The sequence below is a fragment of the Borostomias antarcticus genome, assembly GCF_949987555.1.
Source record: "Borostomias antarcticus genome assembly, chromosome: 12".
NCBI classification, from domain to species: domain Eukaryota; kingdom Metazoa; phylum Chordata; class Actinopteri; order Stomiiformes; family Stomiidae; genus Borostomias; species Borostomias antarcticus.
Window position 1 is genome coordinate 5497413 of NC_140245.1, and position 27157 is coordinate 5524569.

Below are 27157 nucleotides of genomic sequence, written 5' to 3' on the forward strand. Positions count from 1 at the left end.
TTATTTCACAGAAATTATTCTACAAAGACATTTAAAGGTTCTCATTTTATTTCTTTACCCAAACCTCCAACTGGATTCACTCCAGAGCAACAACACATTTCCTTGTCCCCATTTAAACATTTTCTTTGAATTAGGCTCAGGAAACAGAAAGCAAACAACAAACCACTATGGCACCTTAGTCTAGGTCTAGTGCATCAACCATGCAATGAAACTTGATCAATGTCATGAATGAGACGTTCCTCATGTAGCGGCGGCTCTCGGGGTGTCATTAAGCTGGTAAAGCAGCCAGGCCCAGAGCCTCCAGAGATCACACAGCCACTCCATACGCCTCCACACGACCGATGGACTCAACTTGTATATAAACTAACTGCATCTAACTTTAACTATTAGCTCATGATGTTTTTAAGATCAGATATGCTAATTCCTTATCCAGTGTGCATTCGTATTGCAAGAGAAAGCACTTAACTGTCTTAAGCCTTATCAGCTAACTTATTTGGCTACAGGAACATAGATTCGTTTCAGTATTGTAGTGTCTAATATTAGTACCATGTCTACAGTATCTTACACTAAAAAGAGGGAGCCATTAATCAAGCTGACAAGATGAGATCCTACATCCACAACAGCATTCTCTGAACAGATGTCTTTGGTGTCCTTAGTGTTTTGTAAATGTTTTCAGAATGTAATGCTCACATCGATGCACCAAAGGGATATTTTTCATGCCTGGCCTAAACGTAACAGTATGTCACTTGTAACATGCTTTCATACCTCATCTATATAACAATATTTGGCACACTCAAATTTGACAAGACTGGAATTGTGCTTAAGAATATACTTGCAGAATCATTGGACTACAGTAATACTAGTGTTCTACCGAGGCATGTTGTCCAGTGATTTGACCATCACTCTAAACGCCTGGATCTGTCACTCAGTATCCATTATCCATCTGAACAGTGAAGGCAGTTATAGTGGCGGTGGCTAGTCTGAAGGTTCTCCACCTATGATCCATTAGTATTGTGCTGAGTCTGTGTACTGCATCCAGAGCTACACGGAGGGTTCTAAAAGACCTCCCCTTACTAGACAGCCAGTCTCACTGAATCTAGATAACCAGACGTAGGCATCACATCACTAGGTTTTTATAAAATCAGATCTCAGAAGTATGAAAACGACATCCATCTACACACACCAGTGATGATCTCCCTCTTGTTCAGTGTTTGTTAAACTGCCTAGCTTTTAACATTACGGTATTAATCTAGAAAGCAACATGAGACAAGACGGTGCAGTGGAACATCAGACAATAGGACCAGACAGGCTGACGAAGCTACTCCACGGCCTAAACCTAACAAGCTGGACTGGGCAGACCAGCAGAGCAGGAAAGGAGCAGCCAGCCTCCACAGCGGAGGTGCTGCAGTCAGGAGAGGACCTGGACCCTCGTCTTCTCCCGTTCATCGCTTTGCACCCGTTGTCATTGAAGCCCCAAGAGGTCCTCTTCTCCTCCTTCTCCTCCTCCTCCTCCTCATCAGTCTATTCCTCCATCTTCTTCTCTCCTCCCCTTCGGTTTGCACATCCTCTTCTCTCCTCTCACTGTCTGTTAACCCAGCCGCTCCTCCTTCTCCTCCTCCTCTCCCTGTCTATTTGTCGAGGAGTTTGACCAGGCTCTGCCGGAGGTCGTTGAGATCGTAGATCTTGACGTCGAGGATCTCGACGGCTCGCTGCACCTCGTTCTCCATGCGGTCGCGCTCCTCCAGCGAGGAGGACAGGCTCTGCTCGGAGCTCTGCACGCGCCTCTCCAGCTCCACGTTCCTCATCTCCATCTCCTGGGGAGCACACGGGGCCAGGAGGGGGGGTCAGGTTCTGCGCGGTACCGTACGCGTGCGGCTTATGTAACGGACCCGGACTGACAGCCAAGCCTCCACTCTCCCTCTGAGAGTTTAACTTTGGGATCTACTGAGACCACTGGATCAGGGAGGGAGGGAGGCCTGGTTATGAGTCCTGAGAATTAGATATACTGTAAGACATACGCAGTGTGCCTGGGTTTACCTGTAGTCTATGGATGGCCTCCTCTCTCTCCTGCTCCATCTCATGGAACTCTGCCTTCTTGCCTTGCAGGATGTGAATTTCCTGGAGAGGAAGACGAGGATGTGAGGTATTAAGGACTGTCTGCTGCTGCCTGATCATGTTTGTTATTATGTGCAACTTATTTATAAGTAGCTGGAGGGTGATAAGAGATATAGACCGATAGAACTATATTGTATATACAATAGATAGATAGATAGATTATGGAGATATAGACCGATAGAGCTATATATACAGGAGAGTGATGGAGTCATGGAGATATAGACCAATATAGATATTTAGGTAGATAGTCTGACCTCATCCTTGGCCTTGAGCAGGGATTCCAGCTCCTCCAGAGATTGAGTCAGTTCATCCTTCAGCAGATCACTGGGGCCCTGGCCGCCATGGGCCTCCAGATCAGCCACCTGACAACACACACACACACACACACACACACACACACACACACACACACACACACACACACACACACACACACACACACACACACACACACACACACACACACACACACACACACACACACACACACAAGCTTATATGTATTAGACATTATTGCAGAGACAAGCTAGTGTAGGGGACATTATTCATTAGAGCATTTCTAACATGGTTCCTCTGATGACATGGGCATTGTGGGCCAATATGTTATTGTGATGTCACCAAATCAAGCCCCCACCTAGCCTGCGGTCTCTTCTGGTTATTGGTTTACCTCAAATCAGGTGTCTCTGGGAAAGGGCAGAAAGTTACCGTTTCTACAGGATCATATGACCTGATGATCTCCTGTTCTCAATCATCTCTCAGTAAAAATGATAATTCAGATTTTATTTGTCACATGTATATAGTACAGTGTACAATGTGCAGTGAAATGTTACTGCCGGCTCCATGATGTACTCTAAAAAATTAAAAATACTTACAAATTACACAAACACATATTTTAAAAGGCATGGATGTATTATGTACATGCTGTAAGTATAAATATTCCTGGGGGGGGGGGTATACTGTCATCTGTCATATACTGTACACTATTAACATATAGTGACACAATATACACTAGATATGCTGGTACTACAGTATATAGTATACAGTGTCTACAGTAAATAGTATACAGTGTCATTCAGGTGCCGGATGGCCTGGGGGAAGAAGCTCTTCCTGAGTCTCTCCCTGCCCGCCATGTGGGTGCGGTACTGTAGAAGAGAGAACAGACCATTGTTTGGGTGGCTGGGGTCCTTCAGGATTCTATTGGCCTTGGTATTGCACTTCTTGGTGTAGATGTGTAGATGTCATCGAGGTGAGGGAGTGGTCCCCCTAAGGGATGTTCATCTTACTCTATGTAGGGCGTTGCGATGGTGCATGCTGCTGTTCCCGTACCAGGTGGTGATGTTCCCAGTCAGAGCAATAAGTAAGTAAGTGGGTAAATAAGTAAGTAGGTAAGTATCAGTTAGTCAGTCTGTCTGTCTACTGTACAGCGTACTGTATGTATGTATGTATGTATGTATGTATGTATGTATGTATGTATGTATGTATGTATGTATGTATGTATGTATGTATGTATGTATGTATCTGTCCGTTAGAGGCAGACCAAAGCAGTGTTTCAACTCATAGTACTGGACCCCTCTCCGCTCACACAAGTCTAAGCCAGACTAGCACAGCTTCCACCCCCAGACCTCTCCAGGCACCAGGCTAAGACCTCTCTGGGCATGTCCTGAAACACTCGGCCATTAGCAGGTACCTGAGAATTGAAGCCCCACTGCAGCGTCAGCTCAGCCTCCTATAAAAGAGCCCAAGTAGAAGGACACCTCTAAAAGGTCTGAGGCCCTGGGAGGGGCTCAGGGTATTTTTAACCCAGCGTGGAAGGGGCCGGGAGGGGAGGGAACCAAACAAGTGGCTGCCAGTTCCCTCTGGTGATTTTTCATTCCTCCTAACTAGGGCATAGAAAATAGGATAGCGCTGTCCTACAAACCCTCCCTCCCTCTCCCTCCCTCTCTCTCTCTGTCTCTCTCTCTTTCTCAATGCCCTGGAGACCTGAACCACTTTCCACCACCTGGTCGCCAACTTCAGTCCAGAGAGAAGGAGCGTGGTCCACCATAGATGGCTTTCTCACAATCTTTCACTGTGAGGGCGACAATCAGAGAAATGTCCGACCGCGACGTAGAATCGTGTCATTTTATGGACTATTGAAGCACGTTAGAATACAAAGAAGAATGTAGGCTACAGAAGAATAGTGGTGAAAATCCATGTTCCTGGAGAAAAAAACAATGATGGGAGAACAATGGTGGTATTAAATCAGTGGTTTACAGTATTCCCTGGATAGGAACCCAGTAAGCTGAACCCAGAGCTGGTATTGATGGCAGAGACCTGGGGGGGTCAGCAAAGCCTCAACACGCCCCCTGAGGAGATCTGTCTCTCCATGCAAAGAAACCACGTGGATGAGAGGTACTAGTAATTCAACCCAGGACGGCTCATCGAAGACAACACATGGAAGACTAGGGCTGTAACGATTATGAATTTTGCTTAACGATTAATTGTCAGAAAAAATCTGAAAATTACAATAATTGTCAGAGTTGTTGACCGGGGGGGGGGGGGGGGGGGCTCGCATCACACCACTAGGGCCCCTTGCCGATCTGGCACCCTAGGCGGCCGCCTACTTCGCCTATGCCACGGGCCGGCCCTGGCACTGATGCTCATGTCTGCATGATTTGAGTGAGAGAGTGTGTGTTTGAGAGAGAGAGAGAGAGAGAGAGAAAGAGAAAGACAGACAGAGACAGAGGGAGTAAGTGAGTGGGGGTGGGTGGGTTCCGGGTTCTGACTCATTTTTAGCCTAATAACACAAGTACTCAGCCTATGAAGTAAACCTGTGGTTTAAAACCACGCCTCTTTAATATCATGAATGTTAACATTTACATAGAACATATATCCTCCTCAATAAAAAAAGCATTGAAAAATTAAAATTAAGAAAATTTGGAGTATACAAATAGCACATGAAGTGGACAATGCATCAGTGCTTCTTTGCTTCTTTAATACAGTGTCTCTTGTCATTATTTGCTATGAACGTATAGGACAAGTGCCAACAAGTTGAAGAATTCCATTGAACTGGGTTGCTACCATATTAACTCTGCAACATACTTTTTTTTTATAAAATAAAAATATATTTTTTATTTTTTTCGCGGTTTGACGATTATGTAATAATCGTTACAGCCCTATGGAAGACCTTTAAAGACTGTACATTCACACTACCTCCAGCGTAAAAGAGTGGACATGCTGGAACAGTGTGCATGTAAAACATATGCAGTGGTTTTTGGCTTTACAAACACAACTAGCATACTTTGATTAAAGCCTGAGGGGAAAGAACTTTGAAACAACGCGTTGTCTAACGCCAGGTTCAGGCCAGACTTGTCGTGAAACTCCGCAGCCGGCTCATGGTAAATGGACTGCACTTATATAGCGCTTTTATCCAAAGCGCTTTACAATGCCCACTCATTCACCCATTCACACACACGTGCCATGCAAGTTGCTAGTCTGCTCATTGGGAGCAATTTGGTGTTCAGTGTCTTGCCCGAGGACACTTCGACATGTGGACAGGAGGAGCTGGGATTCGAACCGCCGACCCTACGATCATTGGACGACCCGCTCTACCACTGAGCCACAGCCGCTCTACATGCCCTGCAGCGCCAGAATCGGCATCTGGTCTATTTTTTCCGCAAGCCGTGAGCGAACGCGTGCAATCAAAGAGCAGAGCAGCGGAGTCTCTTGGTTAGCAGCGCGGAGAAACGCACCTCCGGTGTGAACAGCGTGAGGCCCATTCACACACACATTCACACACCAATGGCGGCAGCTGCCATGCAAGGTGCAAGCCTGCCCATTGGGAGCAATTTGAGGCTCAGTGTCTCGCCCAAGGACACTTCGACATGCTTCACGGTGCTCTCGCGTCCAGCTTGAACCCAGCGTCAGAGTTGATAAAGCACCGGCCAGCGCGTCCTCTTCCAGTCCTTCACAACAAGGAAAATGACGACTCGACCAAAACCCATGTGTGACCTCCTTCTGCCAGGAAAGGTTGCGTTCAGAGACTTCAAGCGCTGTAACTTCAACAGCGAGGTACTGACTCATCCTGGCACTTGCTAGAACAAGGCGTTAGTGCTGCAGCGTTAGTGATGAGACCCGACCCCTACTGGCGACATTTGACCTGCAGGTCACTGCTTTGAGATGTATGAACTGAGGGAAACACAGGGTTGAGAAACCAAGGAGAGTAACGTTCTCCAAGACCCTGGATCCCGGGGGGGGGGGGAGGGGCACTGTGACGGGGGTCTCACCTGGTCACGCAGCCTCTCTGTCTCCTCCTGATAGGCCGACAACTGCTTCTTCCACTGCTCCACGTTGGCGTTGGCCTCGTGCAGCGCCGCCACCAGCTTGGTGTTGCTGTCCTGCAAGCTGAACAGCTCCGCCTCCAGGTTCATCTCACAGATCGACCTGCAACACACACACACACACACACACACACACAGAGAACCTCAGAACCTTCAGAACATTAGAACAAACTACAGAACAGTTAGACCTCCAGAACTTCAGCAGATACACACAGAACCCACAGTACACTTCTGAACATTAGAACAAACTAGAGTTCTGTTAGACCTCCAGAACCGCCAGACAACCATCAACTTTGGGATGCTGTATGGAAGTGATTCTTTGGGGACACAAGTTACAACACTCTCCATCTTAAAAACAGCTGCGGTCCGTTACTGGTGCCACAGCAGCACACAGCCCCTCCCACAAAGCCACCATCACCATTGCTTTTTCTTTCTGAGTCGTCAGAAAACCTTGCGTTCTCTGTGAGCCAGAGACCCTGTTTCTAAACGTGGTTACTATAGGAAAGAAAGGCCCACCAGCTAACCTTAACCCACCACAGCTCAGAGGGACCCAGCAGGACCAACCGTTATATAACAGTTCATTCTGCCTTGAGGGATTTGACTCAACACTCCAACACTACTGTACCCAAGCTGAACTGTTTTATAAAGAGAGTTTAAAAACTAAAGTCAATGTTGAGTAAATGTAGGTACTGTATATGTCAGAGGAGCAGAACAGAAGACATGTCTCTGGTCTGCTGGAAGACACGGTCAAGTGAGGAGCCATGTTGTTCCAAAACCTGCAGAGGCTGAATCACACACTGACCATGAAGCAGACAAGGCTGTGTGTCAGAGTGTGTGTTTGTGTGTGTGTGTGTGTCTGAGAGTGTGCCTCGGAGTGTGTTGCAGGTCTCTCTCACACGCGTGTGTGATAGAGAGTGTGTGACGCTCCCTCCAGCGGCATGTGAAGGAAAGCTAGGGTGACCAAAGACACCAGGCGACTTATTCAAGAGCGAGTTTGTCAAGAAAGACTGCCGCAGTGGTGGTACTGGCCTGCTTATTTCCCCAAAACGGAAATATTCTCTCTTCTCTGTTCCAGTTCAAATTCCATGCAGTCTCTGTCACGTATCCAATCAAGCTCACCATTGCTGTCGTGTATCATCCACCAGGCCCCCTTGGTGGGTTCCTGGAGGAGCTTGATACACTAGTCTCGCACTTCCCTGATGAGGGGTCCGCACTCATCCTCCTCGGCGACTTCAACATCCAGAGTGAGAAATTGGAACCTCTTCTATCTTTCCTGTCCTCCTTCGATCTTCTCATCTCTTCTTCTACTATTCACGAAGCCGGATCTGGGTCTGACCCTGGATGACCAACTGTCGTTCTCCGCACTTATCACATCCGTTACACGCTCTTGCAGATTCCTGCTCTACAACATCAGGAGGATTCGCCCTTTCCTCACTGATGAAACGGCACTTGTGAGTTCTGGCATGTAGTAGTACATTGGCTTTTCCTATGTTTAATGCAATTATTGTAAGTCGCTTTGGATAAAAGCGTCAGCTAAAGTACTGTAATGCAATGTGAATGTATTGTACGTCAGAGAGAGATAGAGAAAGGAAGAGAGAGATAGTGTGTGTGTGTGTGTGTGTGTGTGTGTGTGTGAATGTGTGTTTAAATGGGTTACCCTTCAGAAAGCATCTTCTTGATGCGCTCCTTCTCAGTTGAGAGTGTGATGTCAGCGCTCTGGCTGCGGAACAGCTTGTCCTCTCCAGGACCGTTCACACACACCGGAGACTGCAGCTCGTCTGACATGTCCTGGAACACAACAGGAACATTAGAACACAAAGACCTCCTGGAACACAACAGGAACATTAGAACACAAAGACCTCCTGGAACACAACAGGAACATTAGAAACCAAAGACCTCCTGGAACACAACAGGAACATTAGAACACAAAGACCTCCTGGAACACAACAGGAACATTAGAACACAAAGACCTCCTGGAACACAACAGGAACATTAGAACACAAAGACGTCCTGGAACACAACAGGAACATTAGAACACAAAGACCTCCTGGAACACAACAGGAACATTAGAACACAAAGACGTCCTGGAACACAACAGGAACATTAGAACACAAAGACGTCCTGGAACACAACAGGAACATTAGAACACAAAGACGTCCTGGAACACAACAGGAACATTAGAACACAAAGACCTCCTGGAGCACAACAGGAACATTAGAACACAAAGACGTCCTGGAACACAACAGGAACATTAGAACACAAAGACGTCCTGGAACACAACAGGAACATTAGAACACAAAGACCTCCTGGAACACAACAGGAACATTAGAACACAAAGACGTCCTGGAACACAACAGGAACATTAGAACACAAAGACGTCCTGGAACACAACAGGAACATTAGAACACAAAGACGTCCTGGAACACAACAGGAACATTAGAACACAAAGATGTCCTGGAACACAACAGGAACATTAGAACACAAAGACCCCCTGGAACACAACAGGAACATTAGAAACCAAAGACCTCCTGGAACACAACAGGAACATTAGAACACAAAGACCTCCTGGAACACAACAGGAACATTAGAACACAAAGACCTCCTGGAACACAACAGGAACATTAGAACACAAAGACGTCCTGGAACACAACAGGAACATTAGAACACAAAGACCTCCTGGAACACAACAGGAACATTAGAACACAAAGACGTCCTGGAACACAACAGGAACATTAGAACACAAAGACGTCCTGGAACACAACAGGAACATTAGAACACAAAGACGTCCTGGAACACAACAGGAACATTAGAACACAAAGACCTCCTGGAGCACAACAGGAACATTAGAACACAAAGACGTCCTGGAACACAACAGGAACATTAGAACACAAAGACGTCCTGGAACACAACAGGAACATTAGAACACAAAGACCTCCTGGAACACAACAGGAACATTAGAACACAAAGACGTCCTGGAACACAACAGGAACATTAGAACACAAAGACGTCCTGGAACACAACAGGAACATTAGAACACAAAGACGTCCTGGAACACAACAGGAACATTAGAACACAAAGATGTCCTGGAACACAACAGGAACATTAGAACACAAAGACCTCCTGGAACACAACAGGAACATTAGAACACAAAGACCTCCTGGAACACAGCAGGAACCTTAGAACACAAAGACGTCCTGGAACACAACAGGAACATTAGAACACAAAGACCTCCTGGAACACAACAGGAACATTAGAACACAAAGACGTCCTGGAACACAACAGGAACATTAGAACACAAAGACGTCCTGGAACACAACAGGAACATTAGAACACAAAGACCTCCTGGAACACAACAGGAACATAAGAACACAAAGACCTCCTGGAACACAACAGGAACATTAGAACACAAAGACCTCCTGGAACACAGCAGGAACCTTAGAACACAAAGACCCCCTGGAACACAACAGGAACATTAGAACACAAAGACCTCCTGGAACACAGCAGGAACCTTAGAACACAAAGACCCCCTGGAACACAACAGGAACATTAGAACACAAAGACCTCCTGGAACACAACAGGAACCTTAGAACACAAAGACCCCCTGGAACACAACAGGAACATTAGAACACAAAGACCTCCTGGAACACAGCAGGAACCTTAGAACACAAAGACCTCCTGGAACCCAACAGGAACATTAGAACACAAAGACCTCCTGGAACACAACAGAAACAGAACAAAAGACATCCTAGAACACAGTAGAAACAGTAGAACACTAAAAGGTCCTGGAACACAGTAGAACACAAAGAAGTCCTGGAACACAATTTAGCATTACTGAGAGGTCCTCATACAACCGTAACACACATTTACCCTGTCAGAGCACGGCTAAACTCACAAAGGAAACAAAAAGACACAACCACCCAGCCCCGCCAGGTCCTGTCAAATCCACAGCACCATCCCTCACATCCCTACAGGGGGTCAGAATGTATTTCATTTACCACAAATACCTGAGGTGCGTTTCGTTTTGCTTGGCCCAGCAATTTCCCAAAGCTGTGTTCCTCTGGTCCCACTGGACGGAGAGAACTAGATCAAACACACCTCTGTCCCAGCTCCTAGAGCCTCTGAGAGACATCAGGTGTGACTGGGCTGTTTGTTTCATTGCCATGTTCAGGCCTTCCCCGTCTCTGGTGAGGGAGTCTCATGCTGTGTTCCAGTTGCCTCGGGAAATGTAATCTGGAACGCTCCCTGAACTTGGATTTCCACCATGTTAACTCTGGGGGGGATCTACCCTGACCTAACCTGACCACAACTCCAAACTCAAGATGGCAGCTGTAATAAGACTGTTTATCAGCGCATCTGCCTTATATTGTGTCTCATTAAATCAGTTGTACACAAAGTACCGTCCAACTTCTATCAGGGGACAATGTGTTTGTGTCTCAAAATAGTGCATTGCGCGTTGTCATCATCTGGTGTTGCTAACAATGGATTATTTGTCTAGAACTACAAAGATCAGGCTAAAGTGGGTTTTTGGCCTTTTGTTTCTGGAACGCGGTCAGCCTGGGTGTGACGTCAGTCCCAGCTCCAAATTCCTGCTTCCAAGGCAACCGGAAACCGGAGAGGTGTCTGGGGTGGGTGTGATAAACTACCATCTTCACACACCTCCTGAAGCACTGGCTGCATGTCTCAACAGGAGTTACATTATTCCATGTAGCCTGTATGAGCAGCGTGATGCTGCAGGAGAGGAGAGTGGACTATTCTGTTGTTCTGTCATTGTCCACCACAGTCTCTGGTGACAGAACACTACTATAAAAAGAGGTAGAGCGCACAGCTCCTGAATTAGTAGCAGTGTCCGGGTGCCCGGTAGATAGAGTTCAAATGAAAAAAGAGATTGGCACTCATGGTAGGCTATATTACATTGCCATTTAATGGGCAGATAGAAAGAACGTTGGTCACACTTTACAATAAGGGTCACAAAAACTGTTAACTGTTAACTAATGCTTATTTAGGGTTAGGTTACTAATGTTAATTAATACCTTAGGTTTAGGTGAGTTAACCTTAGTTAACATAAATAACATTAGTAAATGGTTAATAGAGACATTACAGTAGTTAACTGTTACTTAATGCTTAATAATGCATTAACTAATGCTTATTAATGTACCCTTATTGTAAAGTGTTACCAGAGGGCAATTCCAGCGTTATGGATGTGACATCTGCACTCAAAATGACAACCAAAATGTCTCAGTAAAACTAAAGTTTTTAGAACATTTACATTTGTAATGCATATTCTCAGACCACACAATGGGGAGAACAGATGGTAAAAAAATAAAAATTCAAAAATATTTTTAAGTCTAAAAAAAATGACAAAAAGGCACGCGTTATGGATGTGACAAAAACAGACGGTCGTTTTCTGGACACTACTTTTTTTTTTAAACTCTGTGAACTTTTAAGTCTAATGCAGAAATGTTGATATCCACATGATGAAGGAGTCTTGGCTGAACATGAAAATAGCAGGATTTAAAATATTTAATAATTTATTTAGAATTGTATGAGGAATAAACAGCGTTATGGATGTGACGTTATGCCGTTATGGATGTGACGCATCTGAAATGCACATAGAAACACTTTGGGAAATCAACAATCAAACTATCACAGCACTTTTATTGACACCTAAAGTGACTCTAAATGTCAGTTTTGACATGAAGAAAACCATTTTAAATGGCTCTGAAGATTTTCAAGATGGCCGCCAAAGTAGTAGGCTATTGAGGGGATTGTGTCTAAATGCATTGTTGTGCGTGGCGACGCACCAAAGATAGCAAATGTCCGGTTGTCACTCCCTCCGTCGGGTTGTTGACCTGCAGTTCTGTGTTGCTACCACAAGAGGCAGTGTGTTTTTGTGCATGGCTGTAAGCCAGCACACCTAGAATAGCGTTTGTCTGGTTATCCCTCCCTCCCTCCGGTCAATGTTGACCTGCATTTCTCTGTTGGCACCACAAGAGGCAGTAGTCCCAGCACACCAAAATAAAGAAGGACACCAAAATCAACCTGCCGATCTCCACTGCACAAGTAGAGTAGCGGTGAAAGCATAGGACTCCCACCCGGGAGACGGGGGTTCAAGGCCCTGTTGGGGATGACTTTATGGGACTATACCCCAAACCTCCACACGTTCATCTTTTCACTCCAATCTTTTTATCTCTTACCTTTGTCCAGAAACATAAGTTCAACCAATTGCAGCAAAATAGCTAACGTTACAGGAATCATCAGTGTAACCACTGGCCGCTAGGGCTGTCGCGGTTACCACAATATTGCACGACCACGGTACTGTGAAACAAAACGCGCTACTCCTCAGACGACCGAATCAACCGCGGTTACTACAATTTTTCATTTTGTTCTTATGTTTCATGAGGCTTTTCCCATTAGAGCTGTCAAATAAATATCAGGTATGGACTTACTTTTTTCTCACTTAGCCTACCCTAAACAAACACACAATTCCGACAGGCCGTGTCTTCAGCATTACACGGAGTTGAGACAGATATTCGAAATTTGTTAATCAATTTCCAAAGCATTTATTTCCATTTGTAAATCAATTTCCGAAGCATGTATTTACAATCAGGCCTAACACTTGTCAGTAGGCTGTGTAGATAAGTGACAAAATAAATGGGACACGCATATTGTTTTTTTGCCCAATAGACGCAATTTCGCTTCCAATCCATGTTGAGGTATTTATGATTCCGTGCGTAATAATTCTGAACAGATTTAGGTTCATAACGTATTTCAGAAGTCTGATTGTTAATTCCTTTTGTCAATTATGATTTTTATCACCAGTGAATCAAAGGTTAGCCTACTATTTGAAATGTAAGGGTTTTCGCATGCCTTCTATGGCACCTGCAGGTAGGCCTACTACACTTTGCGAGTCCATTGCGAGAAGAAGGCTATATGGAAGAAGATCTAGCACGTAGCATAATTCTGTCATCCAAACAACTCGGAATGAATGAGTTACTTATAAACAGCCAATTTAGAAAGAAAATGTCGGGTTTTAATTGGGCTCAGGCCCATAAATGTAAATAATAGTAATAAAAGCGCTTGGAGAGGAAGAGGCGCAAGAGGAGCCACCTGCAGCAAAGAAGAGGAGGACACTTGGAGACATGCTGAAGTCACGCGCAACCACCCCCGTGCGCATTCCCAAGAGAGCTTGAGCAGACCAAGAACTCACACATTACCTGCAAGAGGAGCCCATCAACCCCAACGGGGATCGCCTGGTGGCACGAAAACAAAGCTAGATATCCCCTGCTCTCTAAAGTCGCACGCAAGTATATGTGCATTTTTGCAACGAGGACATCTTCAGAGAGAGTTTTTAGTGCTGCCGGTAACATTGTTACCCCACTCCGATCCTCGCTGAAACCACACAAAGTAAATATGTTGGTGTTCCTTCAGTGTAACAAGGACATGAAAACCCCTGTCAGTATAGCCAGTGCCTTCTCATGTAGGCCTACACTCGACCATACAAGTTAAGTTGTGCTTTAGAGAAGTCTTTCATTGTATTATTGTTAGGCTATTGTTTAATTATAGGCTAAATGGTTCGGATTTTCCAATTTTTTAGAGCCTACTTTAATTTACAGTTTATCTTGTCTTTCTTTGGTAACCATTTCATAAAAGAAGCATATTTGTTTTATAGCCTATTTATTTTGCTTTATTATTACATTTGTATTCTGTGTATTGCCTGTTTGTGTTATAGGGCACCATTGCATTCCTGTAATGAAATTCCGATTGACTGCTACAGTATTTATTTAATGTAGCCGATGTTTTTCATTTGATAAAAATGTATTGAAACAAATAAGAGGTACAGTAGGCTACAGTACACACTATAAAAATCTCATTTATAAAGCACAGGGGGGAAGAAAAAAAAATAGCGCAATAATACCGCATAAAAAGCCACCCTTTGAAAGCCACCCTTTTGTATCGCTGGGGAAATTTCTTCACCGCGACAGCCCTACTGACCGCTACAATTAATGTTATGGAAGCTGCTGCTAGTTGTTGCGATTTCATGAGCCAATTGGCTATCCTGCTCTTATTGTGCTGGATTAGCATTGGAAGCATGTGAACTGATGTGTCCAGGCGACAAGACCTATCTTAATTTATCAGACATTATTTCATGTCATTTCAATTCACAGCTATTTCAGTGGCATGACTAGCTTCCGTTCCGTTCGACCAGTCCTGAACAGAAACAAGCCAGCCACGCACATAAGCCAGGCTGGACCTGGCCTGGTTTTAACAATGCAATGGACCTTATAATCGTAGCCATTAATCGTAGCCTTCATTTTGGTAAACGCTAGCTTCTCTAAATGCTTCATGGACATCGCGGTGGGAATTCTTAAATGTAACCTTTCTTCTAACAAATGCTTCATGATAGACAATGATCTCAAATTTGACATTCACTTGAAATAAATCATAATAATTTACTTAACTCATGTCGAGACTGCATGCCAGCCAGAATGTGTAATAAGCTATAACAGGACTGGCAATTTGGTTATTTGCGATTCTAACGGGAAAGCTGCGCTCAGCAATGTTGGGGTTTATGTCACGTCCATAACGGTCACATCCGTAACGCGGAAAATACATTTTTAGAAAGAGATTAGAACAACTATATGATGCATATATGACATCAGTGAAAGTTAGCTTTGCACAGAAAGTTTGGGCAATATTGCATGTAAAATGTAATTTTTATAACGACTTTTGCTGAAAAACGTTACGGACGTGACATTGGCTGTCCTGTAAAAGCGCGTCATCTTGACATGGCTCAACCGTTAAAGGGATGAACTCAAATGACCCAATATTATACATATTACATTACAAGCCCCTTATCTCCACATGAGAGGCTGTGGAACCCGTGTGAGTGGAAAAAATAGGCCCTTATGCCCTTTCAACAACTCATACAATTAGGTTAACTGAAAATGTTATTTTTTAATTACTCTGATACCTGTTGTAATGGGTGGAAATATGCAATTTCTTAAATGATCTGATCAGATGAATTCAGTACACCAAAATATAGACCTTGATGATATATTTTAAAGTGATTTTGTTATGTATAGTATAACTTTATTTTTTCATGATGAGGTTGACATTTACATGGAATTGCCCCAGAACGTTTCGGCGTGGAGCCTTCGTCAGCCAAACAAAGGCTGCCGAAACGTTCTCTCTATCTGCTCATTAAATGGCGATGTAATATAGCCTGCCATGAGTGCTGGTCTCTTTTTTCATTTGACAGAACACTACTACCCAGAGTCATACTGGCCTTTCTCCCTGCAACTCCTCTGGCAAGTCTAACAGTAGGTGTGTGGAACATGGGAACCAAGCAAACATGAGAACCAAAGAAATATGGACCCACAAGAACCCAGTAAACATGAAACCCACCTGGGAGAACTGTAGAGCATCAGATGGCAAGGATAAAGGACACAGAAACACAGCGTCAAACCAATCTCACATTTCTACATTTTTTAAACGACAAAGGAAGCTTAAGAGCCATTAAGTCAGATGCTTTATGGCATATAATGCAAAATGAGCTGTTCAGAAAGAACACATCTAATTGACTGGTTAATGCTCCTGGGGTTTGATTTCCCAATGTGGCGATAGGGGCCCTAATTGAGCAGGATGAGGAGTGAGTGACAGTTGTGACGGACCAATCAGCAGCCAGCCAGCCTCTCAGCTGGCACACCTAACTGATGGATCACTGTTAGTATTGATCGTCTAGCCTGAGCAGCAGACCCCCTCATCCTCATCAGAGCTCAGCCCTGCAGCGTAGAGAGAGAGAGAAAGAAAAAGAGAAGAATGAGAGAGGGGGAGAGAGAGAGAACAAGGGAGCAAGAGAGAGGGAGAGCAAAAGAGAGAGAAAGGAGAGGGGAGGGGAGAACAAGAGAGCGAGGAAGAGAGAGCGAGGAAGAGAGAGAGAAGAGTGAGAAAGACAAAGGGAGAGTGGAGTGAAGAACAAGAGAGAGAGAAAAGAGTGAGAAAGAAAAAAGGAGAGTGTGGGGGGGGGGAGAACCAGAGAGAGAAGAGGGAGAGAGAGAAAGGGAGAGAGAGCGAGAGCACCAGGTAGGCAGAGCACTGGATAATTTTATCACTGCCCTAGTTTCCCTCTCTTTCTCTCTCTCTCTTTCCTCTGAGACAAACGACCCAGCTCATCCCTCTCTCGCCTCCCTCCTGTTCTATCCTACATACTCCCTCCATACTCCCTCCATACTACCCCCCATGCTCCCTCCCTCCTCAGCCCGGCAGCAGGGCTGTGATCGCAGGCCAGTGAGCCTCAGGGTGTCCTGCTGCCTGAGCTCCGCGACCAGCCAGTCGATCGGTCGCGGTCAGAGCTGCGGCTGACCTGAGGGGCGGCGATGGTCAGCGCTGTGCTGGCCAACTCCATCTTGTCCTGAGACTTCTCCCTGGCCAGACGAGCCGCCTCCTTCACCTCCTTGAACCGCTCCGAGAACTGAGGAGAGCAGAGGAGCGGTTATGTTCAACACTTGTGTACTCGTGCGGCGTTTACTCAGACCAGAGGGGACGGCAGGAGGACTGACTCTGGCCTAGTGTGAAAGAAGAGGAGGAGGAGGAGGAACAGGAGGAATAGCAGGAGGAGGAGGAGAAAGAGGAGCAGGAGGAAGAGCAGGAGGAGAAAGAGGAGCAGGAGGAAGAGCAGGAGGAGAAAGAGGAGCAGGAGGAAGAGCAGGAGGAGAAAGAGGAGCAGGAGGAAGAGCAGGAGGAGGAGGAGCAGGAGGAAGAGCAGGAGGAGGAGGAGAAAGAGGAGGAGGAGGAAGAGCAGGAGGAGCAGGAGGAAGAGCAGGAGGAGAAAGAGGAGGAGAAAGAGGAGCAGGGGAGGTAGAGGAGAAGGCCCTCACCTGGTGCAGCTGCTGCTCTGTGGCGAAGCCCAGGCCGTAGACAGTGTTGGCCCTGTTATCAGCCCACTGGCCGAACTTTTGAGACGTCTTCGTAAACGACATACTAGACGTGATGGTACAGTTGATGATGGCCTGCAGAGAGAGATGGGACACAACAAGTACTGCATGTTTGTGTTTACACTGACATGTTGTTACATATCTACAAGCACCTGTTGGTTTGTTAGTTTCCCATAATGCCCCAGTGGGTGGTTGATACAAGAAGAGGTTTACAAACAAGCTCTTTCTCACGAGCAGTCTTCAGTACAGACGTCACTCTCTAACCTCTTTAGTTCATAGACCAAACAAGGGATTTCATCTCAGACTGTCCATCTGTCATTGTGGCGCCAGTCTGTGTCTGAGCCGCCAATGGAGGGAGGGGCCACCAACGGAGGGAGGGGCCACGGATCAACATCCCAGACAGGATTCCCAACACCTCCTCCTCTCTGCTGGTCAAATGAGGACCTGTTAATACCCTCCTCCTCTGCCAGTCACTGTGTTTCTGCGGTGAAACAGACTGAAGCCAGAACCGGAGACCACGGCAGTCTTACTCCAGGGTTGACTCGTCCTCCTTCGCCACGACAGAGGGGGCGTGTCTCACGTTCGGCACGGTACTCGGAGGATTATAACGCTGATGAGAATGTGGGTCAAACAGATAAGATTTACCATCCATCCCCTCCCTCCTTCACCCCCCACGTAATCTTCTCCCAGGGGCTGAGGAGGAGGGGGGGGGGGGGGGTTAGAGGGAGAGGAGGTGGTCCATTTCGTCAGCCAATGTTCCATATTTCTCAGCCCTCTGCCGTGACGTTGCTAAGACATAGCAGAGCAGGGATGATGTAATGGATGAAAGTGTTCCCGCCGCTGATGGTAAATGATTGAGCCCGATGGCTGAAATAGAGAGAGAGAGAGAAAGCCCAGATCTAAGAGTGAAGAACATGCAGCAGCGATGTGGTGATCGTACTGCACATCCTGTCTAACAGCTGTCAGCTGTTGGCCAGGAGGAGCAGTTTGCTGTCGATGAGGCAACATGATCAACCCCAACCTTTCTGTGCGGAGTTTGCGTGTTGAATTTGCATTGAGCCCAATACGGGGAAAAAAACATGCAGAAGAACAACAGATGCTCTTCAGTCCGGTCCCTGACCAGGACTTGGACTGAGCATTTGGACTTGGTCCCTGGGCGCCACTGACGAGGCTGCCCACTGCTCCTGGCTGCCCCTGGAGGAGGACAGCTTGGATGGGAGAATGCAGAGGACAAATTCCACCGGCGACCTGAAGCTGCATGTGTGTGTGTTGTGTGCTGTACTGTATGTCGCCGCTCACGTGTGTATACTTGTGTGTGTCACTGCTGTGTGGTTGATCAAAGACCCCTGCTAGGCAGTTGTGTTCTATGTTGGACTCAAGGTAACTACTGAAAATATGATCTTTTATTTGACCATATATAGTTCTGGAAAAATCCTTGAGTTTGCACCCTTTCCTCATCCCCGCAAGAAATCATCGCCTGATGTGTGACATGACATCATCACCTGTGAATGACATCAGGGCTTACAGGGCGAAGCAAGGGGTAGAAGATGCTAATGCTACCCTGCTAAACCTGTTATTCAAACACCTAGAAGGGAGTAAGACACATGCCAGGATTAAATTTGTTGATTTTTCATCCACTTTCAACACAATCAAGCCCCACATCTTAGTAGAGAAGCTCCTTGACAACTTTGGCCTTGATGACAACATGGCGGGCTGGATTCTGGACTTTTTAACGAGCAGAACTCAGAGAGGTGATGGTGATTGGCTGCCTGTCTGAAGAGATGTCATCATCCACTGGGGCTCCTCAGGGGTGTGTCCTCTCACCACTTCTCTACATCCTGTATGCTAATGACTGCCGCAGCATGCAGACAGACGCATCTTAAAATTTGCAGATGACTCTGCTGTCAGTCTCCTCTACAATGACTAAAGTGCCCATGGTCCTCTCCTGGATGACTTTGTAGTCTGGTGTGAGGAAGAATTCCTTCATTTAAATCTGTCAAAGACAAAGGACATGCTCCAACTCCAACACTGAGATGATCTGCAAGATGGGCCAGCAATGATTGATAACATTCTCTATAATCTGCTGGTACGGCAATCTCAGCGTCAAGGCAAAATCTGCTCTAATCCAAAATAGTGAAGGTCAGCAGTAAGATCCTGGGTGCCCAGCAGGGTAACCTCACTGACCTGGACAGCAGACAGGCAGGGCCCACTCCCTTCAGATCAGATCAGATCCTACCTTCTGGCTCCCGGTTCAGAGGCCCCCATGGGAAGAACAATAGGTTCAGGGACTCTTTCATTCACACCGCCATATATCTTCTGAACTCACAGGGTAGTAGATAGTTTCTACCACTGGGTTCTCATAGAGGGAGTGACGTTGATGGTGGTGGTGTTGATGATGATGATGATGATAGTGTCATTTGGATGACACCACTAAAGTGGATGATGATCATGCACTTTAGTACTGCCTTTGCAGGTTTTTATCTGTGTAGTGTGTAGATATCTATGTACTGTATTGTATTATCTTGTCATGTCTGCTTGCCGCAGAACCAGTAGCCCCTCGGGGACAAATAAAGTTGAGTTGAGTAGACGTCATCACCACCAGTGTGACATCACCGCCCTCCTGGCTGCGCTCACCTTGGTCCCGCCCACGCTGATAATGCGGTAGACGTTCCTGCTGCCGTCGTAGAAGAAGGACACCGTGACGGCATGTTTGCTGGCCGGGATCCAGTTCCTCTTGGTGGCCGGGTCTATCTGGAACACGTGGGCCCTGGTGCTGAACACCGGCTGCTCCCTTTGGGAGAGGGGGGGGGGCAGAGGGAGAGAGAGGAATGGAGAGGGTGTTGAGAGGAGCAGAGGGAGAGGGATGAGAGCAGAGGGAGAGGGGTGAGAGTAGAGGGAGAGGGGTGAGAGTAGAGGGAGAGGGGTGAGAGTAGAGGGAGAGGGGTGAGAGTAGAGGGAGAGGGATGAGAGCAGAGGGAGAGGGGTGAGAGCAGAGGGAGAGGAATGAGAGCAGATGGAGAGGGGTGAGAGCAGAGGGAGAGGGGTGAGAGTAGAGGGAGAGGGATGAGAACAGAGACCTTTCCCATGGTCAGATATGTGTGGAATATAGTCGCTGGCTTTTCCTTCACTGCCCCACCTCATTCTCCTCTTCACAGGACCCTGCTCTCTGATTGGACTGATAGGACCCTGCTCTCTGATTGGACTGATAGGACCCTGCTCTCTGATTGGACTGATAGGACCCTGCTCTCTGATTGGGCTGATGGAACCCTGCTCTCTGATTGGACTGATAGGACCCTGCTCTCTGATTGGATTGATAGGACCCTGCTCTCTGATTGGGCTGATAGGACCCTGCTCTCCGATTGGGCTGATGGAACCCTGCTCTCTGATTGGACTGATGGTTACAGATGTTGTAGTCACCTCTGGCAGCTCTTTCTCAGCACCCCACCCACCCTCACACACACCCTCACACACACCCTCACACCCTCACACCCTCACACACACACACACACACACCCTGTGTCCTCCCTGTGCATGTCACCCTTTGCCACAGCTATGTATCCTAGTTACCGGGTAAATATTCCAAAGTAACACTGTCCCAGCTATTCCAGAAGGGTTTGGCAGCTGCCTGCTGCATGGAAAATGTCACCCACATGTGAGGGAGAGAGAAGAGAGGAGAAGAGAGAGAAGAGAGGAGAAGAGAGGAGAAGAGAGAGAGGAGAGGAGAAGAGAGAGAGGAGAGGAGAGAGGAGAGAGAGAAAAGAGGAGAAAGGAGCAGGAAGCCACAGTTGAGGAGAGAGAGGCCCAGGCTGCAGGCCTTACAGGGCTCTTCTTAGACACAGTACAGCACAGATAGACTAGCAATCACAAGTTTACAAAACAACATGCCACTTAAAAAACCACTGGAAAAAAACACCCACTGGATTTGAGTCAGTGAGTTCAGAAGGATTATACCTTGACATACGCCAGGGAGACTAGCCAGCCACGCAGACACATACAGACAGGCAGAAAGACAGGCAGACAGACAGGCAGACAGACAGGCAGACAGACAGACAGACAGACAGGCAGGCAGGCAGGCAGGCAGACAGACAGACAGACAGACAGACAGACAGACAGACAGGCAGGCAGGCAGATAGACACGCAGACAGGCAGGCAGGCAGACAGACAGGGAATAGACGCCAGCTTGATCTGATCTGAGAACAGATCCAGCCCGTGACGGCAGCAGCAGCAGCAGCAGCAGCAGCAGCTTTACCCTAACATATGTGACCTGTGGCTCACTGGCATGTGGGAGGGCAGCACGGTCACTGTAGCATGTGGCGGCGCTGCCTGCATGCTTTACTACTGCTGACTCAGCAATAAATAACATGTAAATAACATGCTGCCTATTTATAAAGAACTCTGAGCCCTGAGGAGCAGAGGCGCCCAGGGCCAAGGTTATTATAGTTAGCGAAAAAACGAAAACTAGGTGTGAAAAAAATTCAGGTAACTGAAATATTAATACAAATTAGACTTTACCAAAAAGCTATAGCTAAGTTAAACTGTATTGTGTGTTTACAAACAAAAAAAACTGACTAAAATAAACTAAAATTATAGATAAAATGTCTTTAGTTTTAGTCTCTTTCATTTCATACATAAGCCTAGTATTTTGGGTGGATATGAGATTTTTCCTCCATTTTTCTTTTTATGTGCCCCTGCGCAGAAGTAACCGGGTGCCAGATGGTTTGTTTCACACGAAGTGAAACAACATGAGCTCTTGAGATCAGGATGGTCTCACGAGGCTAGCGCAGAAGAGAAAAAAAACTAAAACTAATACTGAAACTAATAAAAACTAAACTAAAACTAAGCATCTTCAAAAAATAATAAATAAACTAAATTAGCAAACCCGCTTTAAAAATGTATAAACTGAAATTGAAAACAAAAAGTTACAAAGATATGAAGATAAAAATGAATGAAAAACGCAAAACTACTATAACCTTGCCAGTCCAAGTGCTCAGTCCAAGTCCTGGTCAGGGACAAGACTTAAGAGCATCTGTTTTTTTGTGTTGAGTTCTTGGGAGGAAACCCTTGCGAACACGGGGAGAACATGCAAACTCCGCACAGAAAGGACCAGGAGACCTTCTAGCTGTGAGGCGACAATTCTAGTACTGCTCCACCGTGCTGCTCGTGAGCGATTTGGGGTTCAGTGTCTTACTGAAGGACTCTTCGGCACACTGCCGGGAGCTGGGATCGAACCGGGGACCTTCAAATCCCCCGGCCACTCGCTCTACCTCCCGAGCTACGTGCCTCCCATCTCCAAGCTACGTGCCACTCCATACCACGGGCTTAACGGACTCAAAATTCAGATATACTATATACCATACACACACTATGTCACATACACACATTGTGCGTACACATACACACCCATACACACATTGTGTGTACACACACACACACATACATACAGGCAGGGGTCTCCTTGCACAGCCTCTGACTGCAGCTCAACAGGGGGACACTGGATCTTTGGCACCAACACCCTCCTGAGCCCCAGAGTGGTTCGGCTGGCACAGCTAACAGCTTCCTCAAGCCTGAGGGAGAAACCAATATCTACTGTGGGGGGAAGGTTGGCGGGGCGTCTGTCCAGCCTGCAGACACCAGATACACAGATGTTTGGCTGCTAAAGGACTGTATGTTAGGGTGTGTGTGTTGGGGGGGGGGGGGTACATCTCTCCTCCCTCCATCCCTCCCATCATCCATGCTCTCTTCCTTCATCCCCAGCAGATGGAGACGGGCTTAGCAGGGTGTTTCTGGACACACTCACCCTGGCATGGCGATTTTGATCTGTTTGATCTCCATCACGCAGCCTTCAGAAATCACTAAAGAACACGACTGTAAGTATCCTTGTCAACACAGACATCTCTTCAAAAATGCATCCATCCATACCTAATATTGTTAACGTCCATTGATAACTTCTGATATTACCCTTATTGACAACAGTCTGAGCAGCTGGACAGTGGTTTCCAACTGATCTCTCTCCTACTGGGTGTGAACAGAGCCTCTGACATCACTTCCTCTCTGGAACAGAACCTCTGACATCACTTCCTCTCTGGAATAGAACCTCCAACATCATTTCCCTTCTGGAACGAAAACCTCTTGGACATCAGTTCCTCGCTGGAACATCACCTGCTCAGTGCTCATTGGGAATCAGTGCGCTACAACTCCCTCTTTCCTTCCCCTCACCTCCTCTCACCCTCCTCTTTCCCCTCCCTCACCACCTCTTCTCTCCTCTCCCTCCTCTTTTCCTCCCTCCCCCTCCTCTCTCTCTCTCTCCCTCCTCTCTTTCCCTCCCCTCCTCTCTCTCTCTCCATCACCCTTCTCTCTCTCCGCCCTCTCCCTCACCCTCCTCTCCGTAGAGCGGGTCGTCAAATTATCGTAGGGTCGTCAGTTCGAATCCCGCCTCCTCCTGTACACATGTCAAAGTGTCCTTGAGCAAGACACTGAACCCCAAATTGCTCCCAATGAGTATGGATGCATGACAGCTGCAGCTGCCGCCATTTGTGTGTGAATGGGTGAATGAGAGACTATTGTAAAGCGCTTTGGATAAAGGCGCTACAGTATATAAGTGTTGTCCATTTACCATCTCTCTCACACTCCTGTCTCTCTCTCTCCACCTCCTCTATCTCTACCTCCTCAGTGATAGCAGAGTCTGGTTGTTACAGAGAAATATCACTCCAATATCCAGAGAGACACAACCAACATGTGGACACAAACACAACAGCTCTTATTAACTACATAAATCAAGTCTGCAAACACACTAAAAAATGTATATGATGTCATTATAAACCATGTAATTACATGTAGGCCTACTCAATGCAGCTGGAGCTCACTACTCTGAGAGACAGACTGCAGGATTTGCTTGATTTAGGAGAGCTACTTCCTGTTACCGTTGGCATGGAGCTGGTGTGCACAGTGAATGACTATCATTCCATAAGGACACTGGAGAGACCTGTGTTACTGTGTGGTGGCTCTACCACTGATTCTGATACTCCTAGACCTGTTGGCAGCATTTGATACGGTAGACCACCAGATCCTCCTCTCCGCCCTCGAGGAGAAAGGCGTCACTGGCTCTGCACGCTCCCTGTTTGCATCCTACCTGACGGACTGCTCCTACTAGGTGACATGGAGAGGGTCGATGTTGGAACTGCATAGTCTGACTACGGGGGTTTCAGTCTGTCCTGGGTCCTCTCCTGTTTTCCCTCTACACTACATTGCTGGGCTCTGTCATTCGCTCGCATGGCTTCTATCACTGCTGTGCCGATGACACCCAACTGGTCCTGTCATTTTCCCCTTCTGATACACAAGTGAAGACGTGCTTGGCTGACATCTCGGAGTGGATGACAACACATCACCTCAAGCTCAATCTGGACAAGACTGAGCTGCTGTTCCACCCGGGAATGGGCTGCCCGCACCGGGACCTGGACATCACCATTGAAGACACAGTGATGACGCTGACTCGGACTGCGAGGAATCTGGGTGTGACCCTGGATGACAAACTGTTGTTCTCCGCACAAATCACATCCGTCACACGCTCCTGCAGATTCCTGCTCTACAACATCAGGAGGATTCGCCCTTTCCTCACTGACAAAATGGCACAGGTGCTCATCCAGGCTTTTGTCATCTCCCACCTGGACTACTGCAACTCCCTCCTTGCTGGGGCCCCGGCGTTGGTCATTAAACTCCTGGAACTTGTCCAGAAAGCTGCTGCTCACCTGGTGTTCAACCACCCCAAGTTCTCCCACACAACTTCCCTTCTCCGTTCTCTATACTGGCAGCTCGTACCCAGTTTAAAATTCTGGCACTAGCCTACAGGGCAATGAAAGGAACAGCTCCCTCCTACCTCCAGGCCATGTTCAAACCCCCTCCCGACCGCTACGCTCGGCTATCTCAGGGGGACTGGTTGCTCCATTACTCCAAGGTCCCTGCAGTCGGTCGACACAGTCACGGCTCTTCTCTGTCCTGGCCCCACAGTGGTGGAACGAATTGCCCACTGACGTCAGGACAGCAGAGTCGCTGCCTATCTTTCGTCACAGGCTCATAACTCATCTCTTCAAGAAGTACTACAACAATCCTCCCTCTTAAGCAACTATTATATTTTAGATTACTATTCTTGCACTTTGCCGTCAGCACTAGATTATGCTCTTAGTCACTTGTTTTAGAAAGGAGATGCACTTGTGAGTTCTGGGAAGTAGTAGTACATTGGCTTTTCCCATGTTAAATGCAATTATTGTTAGTCGCTTTGGATAAAAGCGTCAGCTAAAAGACTCTAATGTAACGTAATGGTCTGGTCGCCTTGTCTAGCGTTCAGCAGTAGAGGAGATAACCGTTCCACTTCTGGCACTAGGACATCGGGAGACACCCGATGGCTGTCCAAGGTCACAGAGCAATGTCTTTCACTGTCAGCCTTTCAAACGGTTGTTGGGGCCACTTGAACTCCAGTAGCCTGGTTGTTACAGTCAGCAGCCTCTGACAGCAGCAGGGATGGATGGATGTGAACCGATTTGAGGGTGAGACATGCGAGACAGACTTACCTTTCTCTATGGTGAGGAAACATCTTACAAGGCAAGAGAGGCTTTTCTGTGGAAGGAGACAGAAATTTATTTAAAGATTTGTTTCAAGGCAGACATCAGTGAGTTGCCTGGTTACCTGGCTGACAGAAAGGAACAGGTTATTTAATGGGTGGCATGTCAAAGTAAGGTGCATAGGCTAAGTCATTAGTAAACGTGTTGAGTATAAGTAACCGCATAGACTTAATGTAATTGTAAAAACTTTTTCGTTCTTTATCCCTCTTTCTATCTCTTTCAAACTCATACGCTCTCTCTCTCTCTCACGGCTACAGTCGTTTTGCCGTGTCCACAGACGGTTTTGAACACCTACCTCATCGCGCTGTAAAACATTTATGTAGCCAAGTTGATCCAGGTGCAACGTCAAGGCTGGATGCTGCGTAGTAGCCTCAACCACAGCTGTCCCAGTCCAGTCCTGAGTCCGGAATGGCTATGACCTGTCCCGAACAGTAACCTATTTTACAGCAAAACGCAACTTTAGCTGTATTTTCACAATAACCTACGGAATGACAATCGTTACTAAATTAATTGCAACCGGTCGGGTCACATGGAATTCCCTTTTTGCGGACAGTGTGGAATGACACACAACCACTAAACCGTAGCAGTGTGCATCTCGTTGACATAAGTGGCCTCAGCCCGGTCCATCATTTCTTAGCTTTTTGTTCCACGGTAACACTTGAATAACCCTCGTAGCGCAGTGCCCCTCGAAGCTGTCCACCGGACCGGTACGCTCGCTTTTTTCTCTGAAATGTTCGGTTGTCAGTCACGGGCTAAAAGACTCGCGAGCGAGCGCTTCTCCGCGTTTGTTACAAAGTGCTGCCCGGCGCGAGCTACTTTCTACTGGTTTTATTTCAGATCCCGAGTGACACGAGACGCGCTCCGGGCTCGAGCGCTCCGACTGCCGTTGGCTCCGGTTGTTGTTCAGACTGTCAACGCCACCCCCTGCTGTTTAGAGTTGGTATAAGCTATCTGTCTTTGTTCAGTCTTTTCCCCCGTGGAATATCAATATTCTACCTTATATACTCTCAGTATGGAAGATTTCAACATTATTCTGACCTGTGTAGAGTCTCGGTCACAAGAACCAGTGCAGCTCCGTTTTTTTGGTATTTTGTATTTGCAGTGTTTTTGTACCGTTTTGCAGTTATGTCTTTACACTGTCCTGTCCTGCACCCATGTTTGTCGATCTGCAACA

The 27157-nt window shown here is 46.8% G+C and overlaps 1 protein-coding gene across 1 annotated transcript; it reads right to left on the reverse strand.

Annotated features, from left to right (window-relative positions):
* Positions 1 to 122: 122 nt before the first annotated feature.
* LOC311315874 (homer protein homolog 3-like) lies at positions 123 to 26807 on the reverse strand. Its single transcript, XM_084446576.1, has 10 exons — positions 26279 to 26807; positions 25933 to 25978; positions 20003 to 20159; positions 17312 to 17443; positions 16798 to 16905; positions 8092 to 8222; positions 6381 to 6537; positions 2370 to 2477; positions 2038 to 2118; positions 123 to 1814 (listed from the first exon to the last, which is right to left on the reverse strand). The coding sequence occupies exons 2-10, from the start codon at positions 25953 to 25955 to the stop codon at positions 1629 to 1631; spliced, it is 1083 nt and encodes a 360-aa protein (XP_084302702.1). The 5' UTR covers positions 25956 to 25978; positions 26279 to 26807; the 3' UTR covers positions 123 to 1628.
* Positions 26808 to 27157: the final 350 nt, after the last annotated feature.

Coding starts and splice junctions, on each gene's coding strand:
- LOC311315874 (XM_084446576.1), bottom strand. CDS start 25,955: ATGTTTCCTCACCATAGAGAAAG. Junction 17,444..20,002: donor TCAGCGTGGGCGGGACCAAG/GTGAGCGCAGCC, acceptor CTCTCTCTGCAG/GCCATCATCAACTGTACCAT. Junction 8,223..16,797: donor TGACCATCGCCGCCCCTCAG/GTCAGCCGCAGC, acceptor GTTGTGTTCCAG/GACATGTCAGACGAGCTGCA.